The 15,796-nt window shown below is 47.1% G+C and overlaps 1 protein-coding gene across 1 annotated transcript in view; it reads left to right on the forward strand.

The window, feature by feature from the left end:
• Positions 1-2,984: 2,984 nt before the first annotated feature.
• The window catches only part of ACBD3 (acyl-CoA binding domain containing 3), a 29,714-nt gene continuing 16,902 nt past the window's right edge, over positions 2,985-15,796 (forward strand). Inside the window, exon 1 of the mRNA XM_037069374.1 lies at positions 2,985-3,333. Coding sequence (XP_036925269.1) covers positions 3,048-3,333 — 286 coding nt within the window. The 5' untranslated portion in view covers positions 2,985-3,047. The remainder of the gene's footprint in view (positions 3,334-15,796) is intronic.

The raw sequence follows: 15,796 nt of genomic DNA on the forward strand, positions 1-15,796 counted from the left end.
AAGAATATTCAGTATGTTAAATTCCATGAGAATAAAAAATGCCAATGATGATTGGTTTATCATATTTTACCTGTCATTTTCCCAGGTGTATTCTATAGCTTTTAATATTCATACTGTTTATAAAAAACTTTTTTTTTCTGATTACAAAAATGCTTAAGTAGGATACTTGGGAAATAGACTCTATAATTCCATGAAGTATTGTATTTTCCCATCTCATTTTACCCTCAAATGGCATTGAATACTAACGGTAGGACACTGAGCTAGCTAGACACAGCCAGCTAATATATTTATGACTCCTTGGAGGTTAGGCCTTGTAATATGCATGTTGTAAAACTAATTAAAGTGAAGTCTAAACGTTCAAGCTATGTGGAAGAAAGTCACTCGGCTTGGAGTAGTAGAATTAGTCTGGGGTCCCCTACCACTAGAGATGGGGTACCACAAATTAATGAAGCTTAAGCTTCAGGCCCCTCACACAGGCCCCCTCCAAGGCCCCTGGAGGAGTCCTAGCAGTATATTCACTTGGTCAAATGTTTCTGTAAAAGTTTCTAAAGTAAGATGTGTAAAGACTTCTTTCCATTGCTTGCCCCCCACCGCCCCGGGCTCTAACATTTGGTGCTATAGCAATGGCCCTGGACTTTTTGGGGCTCTGGCTAAAGGGGCAGTGATTGAATTAGGGACACATTTAAATCGGGTTTACTGGCATGCATTGATGTGGTTCGCAGTCATTTCCGCATAATGTGAAATTGCTCTCCGTGGGTGTAGGACTGGCTTTCAGGAATACACCTACTGCCATTACAACGACTCAGCCAACACCATGTCACAAAGGTGCAGGGCCAGAGGGCACAGGAGCTCTGTGGTGGCCGGCATAGGAAACGCACGGGTAGTAGAGGAGAAACAGTATTTGAAAGAAAGGGAAAACGAGTCCATAGAAAATCCTTTCAACCATCAGAAGCAACAAATTACAAGTGAGGGGTCAGTTTCCTCAATGCCTAACCTAAAAAGCCTAACCTAAAATGGAGATTTTCACTCACCAGTGAGCTACCTTGTAATGTCATATGTACATTTATAAAAGCACCATACTTTTTGTTTTTATGTGAATCATGCTAAATGGAATATATTAGAATTCCTGTTTTGGAACACAAACTTATAGTTGAACCACAGTGAGTCCGTCTGTATGTGAAGTCACGTGTTTTATTCATTTTACTGGGTGAGATCTCCTCTCAATGTAGCAGACAAATCCGTCCAGATAAACGCTGGAGACTCAGTAAAAACCACACACAAAACTTCCAGTGAAACCCTGGCTGGTGTACCTCAGTGGATTGAGTGCAGGCCTGTGAACCTGACGATTGCGGTTCGATTCCCAGTCAGGGCACATGCCTGGGTTGCAGGCCATTTCCTGGCAGGAGCCAGTTCCCTGCAGGGGAAGCAGGAGAAGCAACCATACATTGATGTTTCCTTCCTCTCTCCTTCCTTTCCCCTCTAAAGATAAATAAATAAAATAAAAATAAAATTAAATAAAAAAAAACTGCCAGTGAAGCAGTATTGCGTTGTGAAGCTGAAACTTATAATTAAAGCTAAGAAAATGGATTTTTCAGCACCATGCTAAGAAAGACCAATCTATTTTCTTTATAGAAAATATTACCAAATAATTGTCATAGAAAAAGGTGATCAAAAGTATGCAACTGAAAAATGTGGGGAAATGATCACGAATGGTGGTGCCCTTAAGTCTCGAAACAGGTGAATGTACTTAATGTCAAGGGCATTTTCAATCCTTAAAAAATTAAAATGAAATAATGATGTTTCTGGACTTTTGGGGGCCCGTAGAAGTGTGTCAGGGGTTTGACAGATATTATGGTTATTTGGGTGATGTTTGTGGGTTTACTTTTCAAAATGTCACGTGATTTCTTTCTCATTCGAAATAATTCACTCTCCTAACTTTTGGCTTGTAACTTTTTTTAAAAAATATTTTATTTATTTATCTTTAGAGGGGAAGGGAAGGAGAGAAGGAGAGAAATATCAATGTGTGGTTGCCTCTCATGAGTCTCCTGCTGGGAACTGGCCTGCAACCCAGGCATGTGCCCTGACTGGGAATCGAACCACGATACTCTGGTTCGCAGGCCGGTGCTCAATCCACTGAGCCACACCAGCCAGGGCTTGGCTTGTAACTTTTTAAAAAGATTTTATTTATTTACAAAGAGGAAAAGGGAGGGAGAAAGAGGGAGAGAAACATTGATGTGAGAGTAGAAATACCCTCGGGCTGCCTCCCTGCACGCGCCCCAACCAGGGACCTAACCTGCAACCCAGGCATGTGCCCTGACCAGAACCGAACTGGCGACTCTTGGCTTTGCCGGAGGACGCCCAACCGAGCCACACCGGTTAGGGCTGCTTGTCGTTTTTTGTATCTTTTTCCTAATGAGGGACACCAACTGTATGAGCCTGAGTGCCTGCAAACCCAGTGTCTGCCAGTTTACGACCACCGCAGAGAAGCCACTGAATTTCTCTGCTTCCTCAGTTTCCTCTTTTTAAAAAAAGGCATTTGCCCTCAATTTCCTGAGTTGCTGGGAAGACCGTATTGAAACCGTGGTGTAAGAACTATGCCAACCAAACTCTCCACTGATGGGAAGGGTCCCTTCCTGGAGGGTAGGGCGCTTGCCTTTACAGTCACCCTCCTTGCACTAACACCACGCAGGGCTTGCCTGCTGCCACCCTGCGGGACACCGAAACCCGCAGGACACAGCGGTGTGGCGGGGTCGGTAAGGAAGGCGTAGCCTGCGCCCCCGGGAGGAACAAGGGCCGGAGGAGATGGAGCAGGTTCCCAGTCAGAGAGTATGAGACCCTCCTGAGCTAGGAGGCGTGGCGCGTGGTCGCGCAGCCCGCCCGCCGGAAAGTACCGAAAGAGGGGGGCGCCGGGATTCGGCCCCTTTCGCGGAGCGTTGCGGCCTTCTCAGCACCGGAAGTTCCGGTGTTGGTAAGTGGGGGTCAGAGGTCAGCAGGAAGTCGATACGTGGCCGCCGCCTGTCCCCGCCGAGGAGGCGCAGCAGCCGGAGATGGCGGCGGTGCTGAACGCTGAGCGACTGGAGGTCTCCGTCGACGGCCTCACGCTAAGCCCGGACCCGGAGGAGCGGCCCGGTGCAGAGGGCGCCCCGCTGCTGCCGCCGCCGTTGCCGCCGCCCTCGCCTCCCGGGGCCGGCCGGGCCCCTGGCGCACCCGGGAAGCAGCCGGAGCCCGGGGAGGCGGCGGCTGGGGGCGCGGCGGATGAGGCGCGGTGGCTGGAACAGCGCTGGGGCTTCGGCCTGGAGGAGCTGTACGGCCTGGCGCTGCGCTTCTTTAAAGGTGAGCCCTGCCGGCGTCGCCCCGCCGCCCCTGCCGGGCCGCGGGAGCTCGACCCGGGCTCTGGCTCCCAGGGGGACGTGACCAGTCTTACCCTCACCGTACCGGGTCGCGGCCACCGGAGCAGGGCTCCATCCTTGGGGATACCCGAAGTTTGTCACTATCAGCTTGGCCACGGCGCCGAGTCTGGGTCACACCCTTGAGGGGCCTGCAACCTTGGTTTGTCGTCCGAGTCCCGGAGGTTACCGGGGCATTTTAACCGGTTTAGCTTCTAAGGTTTCCGTGGGGCGGGAATGGAAGAATGAGCCCTCTCTCTCCCAGAGGATCCCATTCTAGACTTCTTTTTAACCGTTGCATTTCTTTTTCCTGTAGCTTGGCACATCACACCCACCGATTTTTATCCTTTTCCCTTAGAGGGAGAAGTCTTCCCATAGGTTCCTAGACACCTTTTTCAGTCTGCAGAACCATACACTCGAATAGGGTTTGATCTCCTTCCATTGATGTGGCAGAGAGGAGGAAGTATAAGCTAACGCATCCCCTCCAGCATGTGAAACTCTAAAGAAAAGGGATACCCACTGTGGCCTAGTAACTTCTAGAAGGTTAAGATTTTACCCTGTAAGCAATGTGCCAAGAGTGAGTTTTCGGAATAAGGTTTAAAAGTGTCCCTGTGCTTGTCGCAGAATTAATTGTAAAGTGCCTTTTGCCTTAGAGTAGGATTGTGGTGTGTGGGTTTAATTGGGTGATTCATTTGGTCAGATGGTGGTCATACCTGTCACATGACCTTGTCGGTGGGAAAGACTGATGAGGGACCGTTTGTTTGATCCTTGGAGATAGCTAGATCTCGTGGGCCAGATGGGCAAGGAGAGACATCAGCAAATGCGGCTTTAACAGCATGTTAAAGGTTCTAGGTTGCTAGGTTCTTAACAGCATGTTTATAACGCGTTAAGCAGAGGGAGTGTCTTTTGGAGTACATACTTTACTAGCTGAAGTTCAATGTAGTGACACATGCAAAAGGTGTTTGCTTTTTTTCTGAATACTTTGTGCAAACTAATGGCAGTCTCTCTTTAATTTTCCAGAACAGTTGATCATTCCATTTTCATTGCACTTTGTGTTAAAAGCTTACCCCTGAAATATTCATCATCGCCGCACAGTGAGCCCAGCCCTGTAAGCCTTCCCTCGCTTGGGAAAGTGGGAAGGACTGATGGGCTTTCGATCACTTGACCCTTGAATTTGGCATTTCCTGTAGTGGTGAATTCCTGTCACTTAACATAAAATTCTGGCGGCTTCTGTGCAATTCCTACAACTACACTTTACTTAAATTTTTATTCATAGAACTTATTTTTCCAGATTCAATAAGGTTAAAGTGTATTATAGCAGAAACGTCTAAGAATAGAAAAGAACCAACGTCTAATCCTAGCTTTTGCCACATGACTAAAAAAAATGGGTGTTTTTATTTTTCTGAGCCTGTCTTATTTGAAAATAGAAGTTAATATCTTCTTTGAAAAATTAAAACACTAAATAGCGTGTAGTAAACTCAGCACTGCTTTGGCGTCAGGAAGCCCTGGATACTGCCTAGACAATTACCTTTACTCTTCTAGACTCGTTTTCTGCTCATTTATATATGTGGAGCTGGATTAAATGAAAGTTGATGATTCAGATTTAAGATTTCCTGGTCTAAACCTAATATTTTGCTGAGCGGTAGGACTCCTCAGGGAACCTGTGATTTGAGGGTCTAGTTATCAGTGACCTTAGAGGGATAGGTATGGTTCACTCGCTTTCTGAGTTAGGCTTTGAAAGCAATATCCAAGTGCTTAAAAGGAGGTATAGCAGTGTAGCCATCAAAAGCTACCTTTCTGCATGGATCACTGCATAGCTAGCAGTGAAGAGGCTGTTGGTATATGAGATGCCTTTGGGGAAGCAGGGTAGGAAGGAGCTAAAAGCAGTAAGAGTTATGGGAAGTGGGGTGAGTAATGTGTTGCTGACTTTGTTTTTTGTTTTTGCTTTTGTTTTTTTTTTACTTTTAGAGAGAGGGGAAGGGAGGGAGAAAGAGAAGGAGAAAAACATCAATATGTGAGACATACAGCAATCAGTTAGTCGCCTCTCACAGGCCCCCTAACTGGGGACCTGTCCTGCAACCCAGGCATGTGCACTGACTGGGAATTGAACCTGCAACCTTTTGGTTCTCATGCTGGCACTCAGTCCATTGAGCCTCACCACCCAGGGCTGTGGCTGACTGTGTTTATTTATTTATTTATTTGTTTGTTTTACTTATTTATTTATCTTGAGAGGGGAAGGGAAGGAGAGAGGAAGAGAACCAACATTGGATGGTTGCTTCTCATGCATCCCCTGCTGGGAACTGGCCCCTGCTGGGAACTGACCTGCAATCCAGGCATGTGCCCTGACTGGGAATCGAACCGCGATCGTCTGGTTCGCAGGCCCGCGCTCAATCCACTGAGTGACTGTGTTTTAATGTGTGGATTTTTCCTGTGTAATGTCTGGCATTCTTACCAATACATCATTATGCTGTGGAATAAATATGGATCTTGAAAGCATGGATATTTTGCCACCGAAAATAGCCTGGGTTGGGAATTGGGAAGCCCGTTTCTCACTCCATTCCTGTCAGAGTCCTCATAGGCCGTTATGGCTGCTACTTGCCCTTTTACGAAGGTGAAAGGAAAGTAAGGGATGAAAATACAAGTAAACGTAAGTCAGGGTTTCACCACCTAAACTTGACATTGTCGAGTTTTATGTGTGAAGTTTCATATTAGGTTACTGCCCCAAGTGAGCAGTACCTTCCCCTTTGCTGGCCTGTAAGGAATTCTGAGGCCAGAGGAGGAGTTAAAGACCCAGTGACAACTGCAGGACCCTGCCATTCCAGAGGGTGGGGGAGCCACGCCCGGGGCGAGGCACGCGTGTCTGGGAAGTGCAGGTAGGAGGAAGTAGTGTGAGGGAGCGGGCTGCAGGCGGGCGCTGTCACACCCTGGACCCACGGGAGTGCCCTTGTAAACAGCCTTTTTGGGCAGCACAGTGAGGAGCAGAGTTGCTCCATTCTCTTAGCCAGGTGGAGCTGGTTCTCTTACCTCTGGGTTACGTACTGAGCTGGTTGGCTTTATCATAGCCTTCATACTTTTGGGATGCAGTTAACTTGGGGAGTTGTATTTTGGTTTTTAAAATTCGTAGGGGTGGCTTTTTCCTCCTCTAACACATTATCACCTCATCTCATTAAGCTGGTAGACGGTCACATTAACTTCGAATTCCAGAGTAGTAATTGCCACCAGGTATTGAGCAGATGTTCGCTAAAAGTCTGGTACGGTTTTGAGAGCTGTATACACACTATTTTGTTTAATTCTCCGCAAGCCTGTCAGTGAGGGTGTTAGCCTGGTTTCTTAGCTGAGGATCGTGCCCCAGGCCACTCAGTTGTTATTAGCAAGAGGCAGGGTCGGTTCCAGGTCTGTGTGATTCCAGATAGGCCTTCCCCCAACAGGAGAGATGAACAGCAGGTAGGACCCTGGGCTCTGGCGATGTTCTGATTGTCAAGTTGCTGCCCATAGCCTCATCACATTTTGGAACTTACTTAATACACAGGGTCTGGCAGAAGTAAGGCCTCCTTGAGTGTGGTTGGTAGGGCAGTAATGTGATTGTAATAATTTATAGTTTCAATTTGAACATTTCCCCTAAAACATCACATGGTGTGCTTGAGTGTGATATTGTTAGGGTACAGAATCACATGCTTCCGATTTTGTAAGAAAAGATTTTGTAGTAAAAAAGGGGGTGTTATTTGTGCCAGACCCTGTATTTACTTGAAAACATTAAGGGCTAATAAAAAGATTCATTTTGGTTTTTTATACAAGATCACTTTATTGAGAATTGCTTCAGATATCTGGAAAAATAAAGCATGGGAGAAGCATCTGCTCTGAATTGCTACGTAACAGTACTGTCAGGTTTGAAATAGTCATTGTAGTGTGTGGGGGGCGGGGCGGGGCGGGGTGGAGATCCCCTCCGAAGGGCCGGAGTGCCTGCCATCGGAAACACTGGGGTGTGGAGTCCCATCCCGTGAACACACCCCTGGACCTTGGGGAGGCCTGCACTTGGCTAACCTGATGATTGCTTTTTGCTCTTGCAAATTAAAAGTGGGCGTGCTCTAAATGTCATTGGGGATTTCATAGTGATATTCTGATTGTCTTTCCTGCACTGTAGTACTCTTCATATACTGTGTGGTTTGGGGTTCTGTTCAAATAGGAAAGGTAAATGCTTTTTTCCCTATATCTATTAGTTTCCAAAACAGTGAGTGTCCCTGACAGCCTCAAAAAGTGACAGTTTTTATAATATCATCATGTATTCATGCTTTAAATATACTTGATTTTTTTCAACTTTTATTGATGCTCGCATTGTAGCATCTTTAGAAAGTGGGGGCCTTTTCAAATTGGCTCCTAAGTTCCTTTGACATGACTAGTCCGTCGCCTTCCGTGGCTTCCGCACTATCTGGTGTGATGAGCTGCGCCCGGTCCCGTCTTCCACATGCCCAGGAGACATGGTTCCGTTTAGTGGGACATGACCTGAGAGGAGCCATAGCCTGGGTGTTAGGAGCTGGGTGCCCATTGCTGGATTGGCGTTATTTCTAGGCCTTTGCGGTGGATAGATCTGGTGGGGAAAGGGGAGGGAAGTATGTCTGAGCTAGCTGAATTTGGAGGAACTTCAGTCTTGGACTCAGTTTCTGCTGTGTGTGCTGTTGATTTCACTGGGTAGTATTACTGATAGCACGGCGGTGATCATCCGGTTGTGCTGAAAGGGTTCCGTTTCCTTTTGTCTTCCTTAAACATTAACATCTACGGGAACTTTTATAAATGGCCCTGTTAATGGTTTTTTTCTTTGCCTCAGAAAGGGACATTTATTCAAGGGGGGGGGGGGGAGAAAAAAAATGACAAGATGTCCATCCCCAGGCTCCCTCCCCTCCCCTCCCCAGCCCACAGGGACTGGCCCCCCTGGCTGGGGTGAGGTGGGGGGCCAGCCCCTCTCACAGGGGGTCAGCAACACTGAGGGGCATCTCCTCAATGGAGGTGTTGTGTAGGGTTTCAATGTCTCAAAGAGTCCTCTTGTCCTCTTCTGTCACCATATTAATAGCCACACCCTTAGAGCCAGAGCATCCACCCGACCAATTCTGTGGATGTAGTTTTCCCTGGTAGTGGGAAGGTCATTGTTGATGACTAAAGAAGCCCGCTGCACATCAGTGCCCCTGGCCTGTGGCAACAGAAGAGGCCAACTTCAGTGGCAGTGTGCGAGAAGGTGGCCCGGTCCATTCAGAAGGAACCTGAGGCTTAGGTGTTCGTGTAGGCGCCAAAGAAAGGCCAAGGGAATTACACTTGACCCTCTGCCCTGAAAAGCTGAGGAGTGCTGGATTTTATTCCAAATTGCTACTTTCCCCCATTAGTGTTTTAAAATATTGTACAGCTGTAATTTATTCTTTGGTAACATATATAATTAGTGTGTGCTTCCTGGACTTAAGTGGCAGCCTTAGGTGATTTCAAGTTTGTTACCATTGAATATCTATTAAATTTTGAGTTTATTTTTCCCTTCTTTCCTTATTGTCTTCCTCTTTGGGCATAGCATATGCTAGTATAGGAGGATGTACAAACCTCAGGGACGTGCGTAAGAAAGAACATCGTAGCCACCACCAACAGCGATGCTTCATAAACATCTGACTTTTTAGTTGATTACTTTAGATTCATTTTGAACTGAACCAAAATGTGAAGACTGTATTCAAGGATATGTTTGTGTGTGTATTTAATGTAAACGATTTTAACATTTGCCAGAGGCCTCCCTTTCATTTACTGCACACGCAGAAAATGCGAGATCATGATGAATAGTTTGTGGACCTTTCCCCAAGCGGCACACGGAAACCGCCCCCAGAAGGGTGCCGTGTTTGCTACTCACGGTCACTAAAGTGAGAGCACCTCGGGCTCAGCGTGGAGGGACCAGCTCGGGGGTCAGCAGCACCTAGAGCGCTTTTTCCTAGTCCTGCCGCTAGTTATTTAAACTCTGCCTTTCTTTACTTGGAAGGCGGGGGGGAGGGGGGGGNGTGGTTGTTGGTGGGGAGGGGGGGGGGGGGGGGGGGGGCGTCAGGGTTCTGAGAAATTCCATCTGTAAACTCAGCAGCATGCCTAGTATTTGATATTCTGCGGCTGATGAGATGACTGAAATTTGTTAGGGAGTGTGTTGGCTCCATGGGGGTAGAAAGTCAACTTTCATTGAGCACTTTGTGCATGCGAGGCGGTTTCCGGTGTTTTATGTCCATTGATGCAGTAATGCTGCGTTGTGTTATACTTCTCACAGCTGATACAGGAACTGATAGGTCGTGTTTTTTCCCAGCCCGGTATGGAAGAGATGTGGTTTCAGTTTTAATATTTCTAAAATAACAGAATGGATTCTATCCAAAATGTAGTCCCTGTGAGGCAACAGTGTGGTGAGGGCCATGGGAGAAAAACAGATCTGATTTTAGCTGCTGAGATGGCATTCTGGTCCCTGGGATGGGGGGGTGGGAGGAGAGGGCCTTGCTCCCTCTGCACGGCTCACACGGCTGCTGCTTTGGGCTACAGCGCCGTCCTTTAGGGCAGAGACAGAGAGCCGCTTGTGCACCGGGGAGTCAGGTCCCTGCCCTCGGGGGAGTTAGGTCCCTGCCCTCGGTGTCGCGCGGGCTGCCGTTTGGCCTGTGTCTGCCCTGCAAGTGCTATCAGTCAGGGCTTTGGGGCCTATTACTTCCAACTCACACCTGAGCCCTTAGGAGAAGGTAGTTTCTCCACCTCACTGGTAGCAGCACCGAGGCTCCGGAAGGTGGCATCATCTGTCCATGTTACGTAGTTCGTGCAGAACAGGGCTGGGGTTTAGCAGGTGGGAGGGGAAAGGCTGTGGAGGTGCAGCCGGGGAGGAGAGAACTTGGGCGGACGCGGTGGGTGTCGTGCGGCCGGCACGAGGTCTGATCTGACGGATGCGTCTTCTTTAATGGTGAGGACGAGAAATGGATTTTGTAGATAGAAAAGAGAGATGAACTCAGTGAAGGAGTAAAAACCACAGCTCCCTGACGATGGGGCAGACTGCCCTGGGACAGCGAATTTCCCATCGCTAGGAAGTGTTCAGGCGCAGGTCAGCCGCCATGACCAGGCCGGTACACTTTGCTTCCTTGTGCGTGTCTACTCCAGCTCTGTGTGTGTGTGGGGGGGTGGTTATTGTGAGACTTGTATAGAATGTCTTATAGTTCTACCAGTTTGAGCTCATAATTTCCACAGCATACAGAAATGCTGTACTTTTGTATCTCCCTCCCTCCCTCACCTTTTAGGTTATTGATGTTACAGTTTACATCTCTTTTATATCGTGTATCCAGTAACAAATTACTGGAGCTTTGGTTGTGCAGTTCAATCGCCTGTCTTTAACATATTTTCCAATGTAAACATTTTATGGCTTTCATTTCCTCAGATAAAGGCTGAATGGGGCATGGAAATAATTTGTTACATCCTTTACCTCCAGACCAAAGGAGAAAATATGATTTCTTTATAAACTTACTCTAGCAATTAAGGTGTGAGACTAATAACCTTGGGTATGATTAATTTCAGGTACAAGGGACTTAATTTTACTTTTTCGGGCCTTTGGCCTTGGTCACCGTGGTTACAATACTCTATTAGATTATATATGCTGTCATATTAGGGCTGTAAAGTTAACTACTTATGCCTTTAGTAAGAACAAAAGCTATTGTAGATGCCATTTTTATTTTTAATTGCTTGGGAAATGTGTTTTGTGTGTTGTATTGGTTTTCTCTTGCTCCTGTAACAACATACCAGAAACTTAAACACCCTCCTGTTGTAGAATTTTGAAGGTCAGTTCAAAATGGGTCTCACTGGATTAAAAAACGGGTGGAGGTCAGCAGAGCTGTGTCCCTTCTGGGGACTGTAGGAAGGAATCGGTCGCCTTGGCTTTTCCAGCTTCTCGAGGTCCCTGTGTGCTTGGCTCACGGCCTTGTGTTCCATCTCCAAAGGTAGCAGGCCCTGGCTGGTGTAGCTCAGTGGATTGAGCATGGGCCTGTGAAGCAAAGGATCACCGGTTCAATTCCCAGTCAGGGCACATGCCTGGGTTGCAGGCCAGGTCCCAAAAAGGGAACACATGAGAGGCAACCACACATTGATGTTTGTCTCCCACTCTTTCTCTTTCCCTTCCCCTCTCTCTAAAAATAAATAAGATTTTTTAAAAATATATTTTATTGATTATACCATTACAGTTGTTCTATTCCCCCCTTCATTCCCCTCCACCCGCACACTCCCTCCCCCACCATTCTCCCCCCCTTAGTTTATAACCACGTGTCTCAAGTTCTTTAGATTCTTTATTTCCCCCACTATTCTCGCCCTCCCCCTATCTATTTTCTACCTACCATCTATGCTATTTTCTGTGCCTTCTCCCCCTCCCACCCCCCTGTTGCTAACCCTCCATGCGTTCTTCATCTCTATGGTTCCGCTCCTGATCTAGTTGTCCTCTTGGTTTGCTTTTGTTTTAGGTGTGGTTGTTAATAACTGTGTGTTTGCTGTCCTTTCACTGTTCATATTTTTCATCTTGTTTTTCTTATATAAGTCCCTTTAGCATTTCATATAATAAGGGCTTGGTGATGATGAACTCCTTGAACTTGACCTTATCTGAGAAGCACTTTATCTGTCCTTCCATTCTAAATGAAAGTTTTGCTGGATAAAGCAATCTTGGCTGTAGGTCTTTGGATTTCATGACTTGGAATACTTCTTTCCAGCCCCTTCTTGCCTGTAAGGTCTCTTTTGAGAAATCCGCTGACAGTCTGATGGGTACTCCTTTGTAGGTGACTGTCCCCTTATCCCTTGCTGCTTCTAGGATTCTCTCCTTCATTTTAGTCTTGGCTAATGTAATTATGATGTGCCTTGGTGTGTTCCTTCTTGGGTCCAACTTCTTTGGGACTCTCTGAGCTTCCTGGATTTCCTGGAAGTCTATTTCCTTTGCCAGACTGGGGAAGTTCTCCTTTATTATTTGTTCAAATACATTTTCCACTCGTGGCTGTTTCTTTCCCCCTTCTGGTACCCCTATAATCCGGATGTTGGAACGTTTAAAGATGTCCTGGAGGTTCCTAAGCCTCTCCTCATTTTTTTGAATTCTTGTTTCTTTACTATTTTCTGGTTGGATGTTTCGTTCTTCCTTCTGGTCCACTCCCTTGATTTGAGTCCCATTTTCCTTTCCATCGCTATTGGTTTCCTGGACATCTCCCTTCATTTCAATTAGTTTAGCCTTCATATGTTCCTCTAATTTGTGACTAAGTTCCTCTAATTTGTGACTGTACTCTACCAATTCTGTGAGCATCCTGATAAATAGTGTTTTAAATTGGGCTTCTGAGAGGCTGGCAATCTGTTGGTCGCTTAGAGTTATTGGCTCTGGGACTTTGGGTTCTTGCACCATCTTTTGAGCTGTTCGTGCCTGTTAAGTAGCAGGAACGGAGCCCTAGGTTTTCACCAGAGCAGGGCAACTAAGTCTCTGGGTTGTGACCTTGTATGTGGGGGCGGGGTCAAAGAGGGACAATGGCTTCCCTCCGGCGCCCACCTCCGCGACCCTCACCAGCACCGCAGCCACCACTGTCACCAGGGCCACGCGCCCTGCTCCACTGCACACGAGTGTGCCACCGCTGTCAGCCCTCCACCACTGGTTTCGCCCCCTGGGGCATGCGTGGTCCATCTCACTGTGAGCGAATGTGTGACCTTGGTCAGTCTGCCCCGCACCCCGACTAAGTCCGGGCTGCCTGCACTCCTAGGTCTGTCCTTCCCGACCCTGCTCCGCTGCTGCCTCTGCCTCTCTTACCGTCCCCATTGAATGGTTCATAGCTGTCGGACTTCCGTATAATTTGGTTTTCTGGTCTTTGGGTGTGTCCTAGTTCTCCAAACCTTTGTTGTGTTCAAACTTGGTTGTGGGAGAAGGCACAGTGTTTCCACCTATGCCTCCATCTTGGCGGCTCCAAATGAAGCTCAGAGAATCCCAAAGANGATCTGTCCTGCCCGACCCAGCTCCGCTGCTGGCTCCGCCCCTCTTACCGTCCCTGTTGAATGGTTCGTAGCTGTCGGACTTCCATATAATTCTGTTTTCTGGTCTTTGGGTGTGTCCTTGTTCTCCAAACCTTTGTTGTATTCAAACTTGGTTGTGGGAGAAGGCACAGTGTTTCCACCTATGCCTCCATCTTGGCAGAAGTGGAATAAATAAGATATTTTTTTAAAAAAGGTAGCAGGCGGCATGACATCTTCAAGTCCCCCTCTGACCCTTCTTGCTCTGTTTCCGTTTGTGAGGGCCCTTGGCATTGCATTGGGCCTGTGTGGGTCGTCCAGGGTAAGGTCAGCTGCCGCCTTAACTCCCTTTTCGTGTGATCTAACATCCCACAGGTTTGGGGTCAGGGCATGGACGTCTTTGAGGGGTTGGTGTTATTGTGCCTGCCATGCATGTCATAGTGTCTTAAGAACTGATTACTGAAATTTTTGTTTGTTTGTTTTTTATTTAATTCTTGTTCAAGTACAGTTTTCTGTCTTATATTCCCAGCTCTGCCCCCCCTCAGTGCTCCCCACCTCCCTCCCATTTCCGTCCCCCACCTTAGTTATTGTCCATGTGTCCTTTATACTTATTCATGTGAGTCCTTCCCCTTTTCCCCCTGTGATTCTCTCCCCTCTCCCCTCTGGTCCCTGTCAGCCTGTTCTGTATTTCAGTGTCTTTGGTCATATTTTGCTTGCTTGTTTGTTTTGTTGTTTAGATTCCTGTTAACAGTGATATCACATGGTATTTGATTACTGAAATTGAGTGTGTTATGAATCTACTCATTTGACCCTTTTGCCAAAATGCAAAGCCAAGCAATTTAAAAAGTCAAGTTGCACCGTGGAAATTTAAAATAAAAAATAGCCATCCCATATATCTGGGGAAAGGAGGGAGGGGGAAGCTGCTTACCGTTTACTGGGGAAGCTCTCCATTTCCGTTGTGTTTCAGTCCTGCCCTTCCCTCCCAGCCAGGTGTCCTCCCGTCCGGAGCAGCTGGGACTCATGTTCTCCAGTGCACACCTAGACCACCGCTGAAGTCGGGCAAGGTCGCTGTCCGCCTGCCGAGCAGGCCGGACAGAGCGGGGGCAGGGGGGTGGAGAACCTGCTTCTTAGATTTTATTTTACTTTGTTTTGTTTTGTTTGTTTATTTTGTCCATTAGATTCCACGTACAAGTGAAATTATATTTTACTTGTCTTTCTCTGACTGGCTTATTTCACTTAGCATAATACTCTCCAGGTTCATCCATGCTGTTGCAAAAGATAGAATTTCCCTCTTTTTTACCACCAAGTAGAATTCCATTGTGTAAATGTACCACAGCTTCTTATCTGTCTGCTCATCTACCCATGGGCACTTGTGCTGCTTCCAAATCTTGGCTATTGTAAATACCACTGGGATGCATATGTTCTTTTGAATTGGTGTTTGGGGTTCCTTTGGATATAATCCCAGCAGTGGAATTGCTGGGTCATAAGGCAGTTCCATTCTTAGTTTTTCGAGGTTTCTCCACACTGCTTTCCGCAGTGGCTGCACCCGTCTGCATTCCCACCAGCAGTGCAGAAGGCATCCCCCTTCTCCACACCCTCCCAACACTTGTTTGCTGATTTATTGGTGATGGCCATTCTGACAGGTGTGAGGTGATACCCCATTGTGGTTTTACCTTGCATTTCTCTGATAATTTAGTGACAAGAGCATCTTTTCATATGTCTGTTGGCTATCTGTATGTCCTCTTTGGAGAAGTGTCTATTCAGGTCCTCTGCCCGGTTTTAAATTGGATTGTTTAGGGTCTTTTGTGTTTCGTACTGCATTTGAATGTTGGCGGTTAGGTCTTTACAGGTCCAGCTGACTTCACTCTTAGTTGCCCGTCGGAAGCCCGTCAGAGCTAACCAGAACATGAAGGAAGGAGAAGGATCCGCTAGTTACTGTTATTAACACTGCCTGCAGCCTCTGGAGCAGCAGTAGACGCCTTGCTCTACTGACGGGTCGGAGAGGTTTGTGGTTCCGCATCCGGGCTGTGTCTGAGGTCAGGTGTGACCCCAGGCTGTCTGGTTCCAAAGCCCCTTCCGCCACATCCTACTGCCTCAGTGCGATGGATGTGTTTTGAATCTAACCTTTCAAAGTAAATGTTTGGTCGTATTGAAAGGGATTGATACTAAGCTGTTTCTCACAGAAAACTTTTTTGCCTTGGTTGGTGTGGCTCAGTTGGTTGGAACATCCTGCCAACCAATCAAAAAGGTGTGAGTTTGGTCCCCATTCGGGGGGTGTGTACGAGGCAGCCAATCAATCTCTCTCTCTCTCTCTCTCTGTCCCTCCCTTCCCCTCTCTGTAACATCAGTAAGCATGACCTTGGGTGGGGAATAAAAAAAACAACTTTAAAGATGGTTGTTGAATATGCTTTGTATGTGTA

Source organism: Sturnira hondurensis, unplaced genomic scaffold (assembly GCF_014824575.4).
Source record: "Sturnira hondurensis isolate 20B ecotype Veracruz unplaced genomic scaffold, ASM1482457v3 Scaffold0018525, whole genome shotgun sequence".
In the NCBI taxonomy this organism is placed as follows: domain Eukaryota; kingdom Metazoa; phylum Chordata; class Mammalia; order Chiroptera; family Phyllostomidae; genus Sturnira; species Sturnira hondurensis.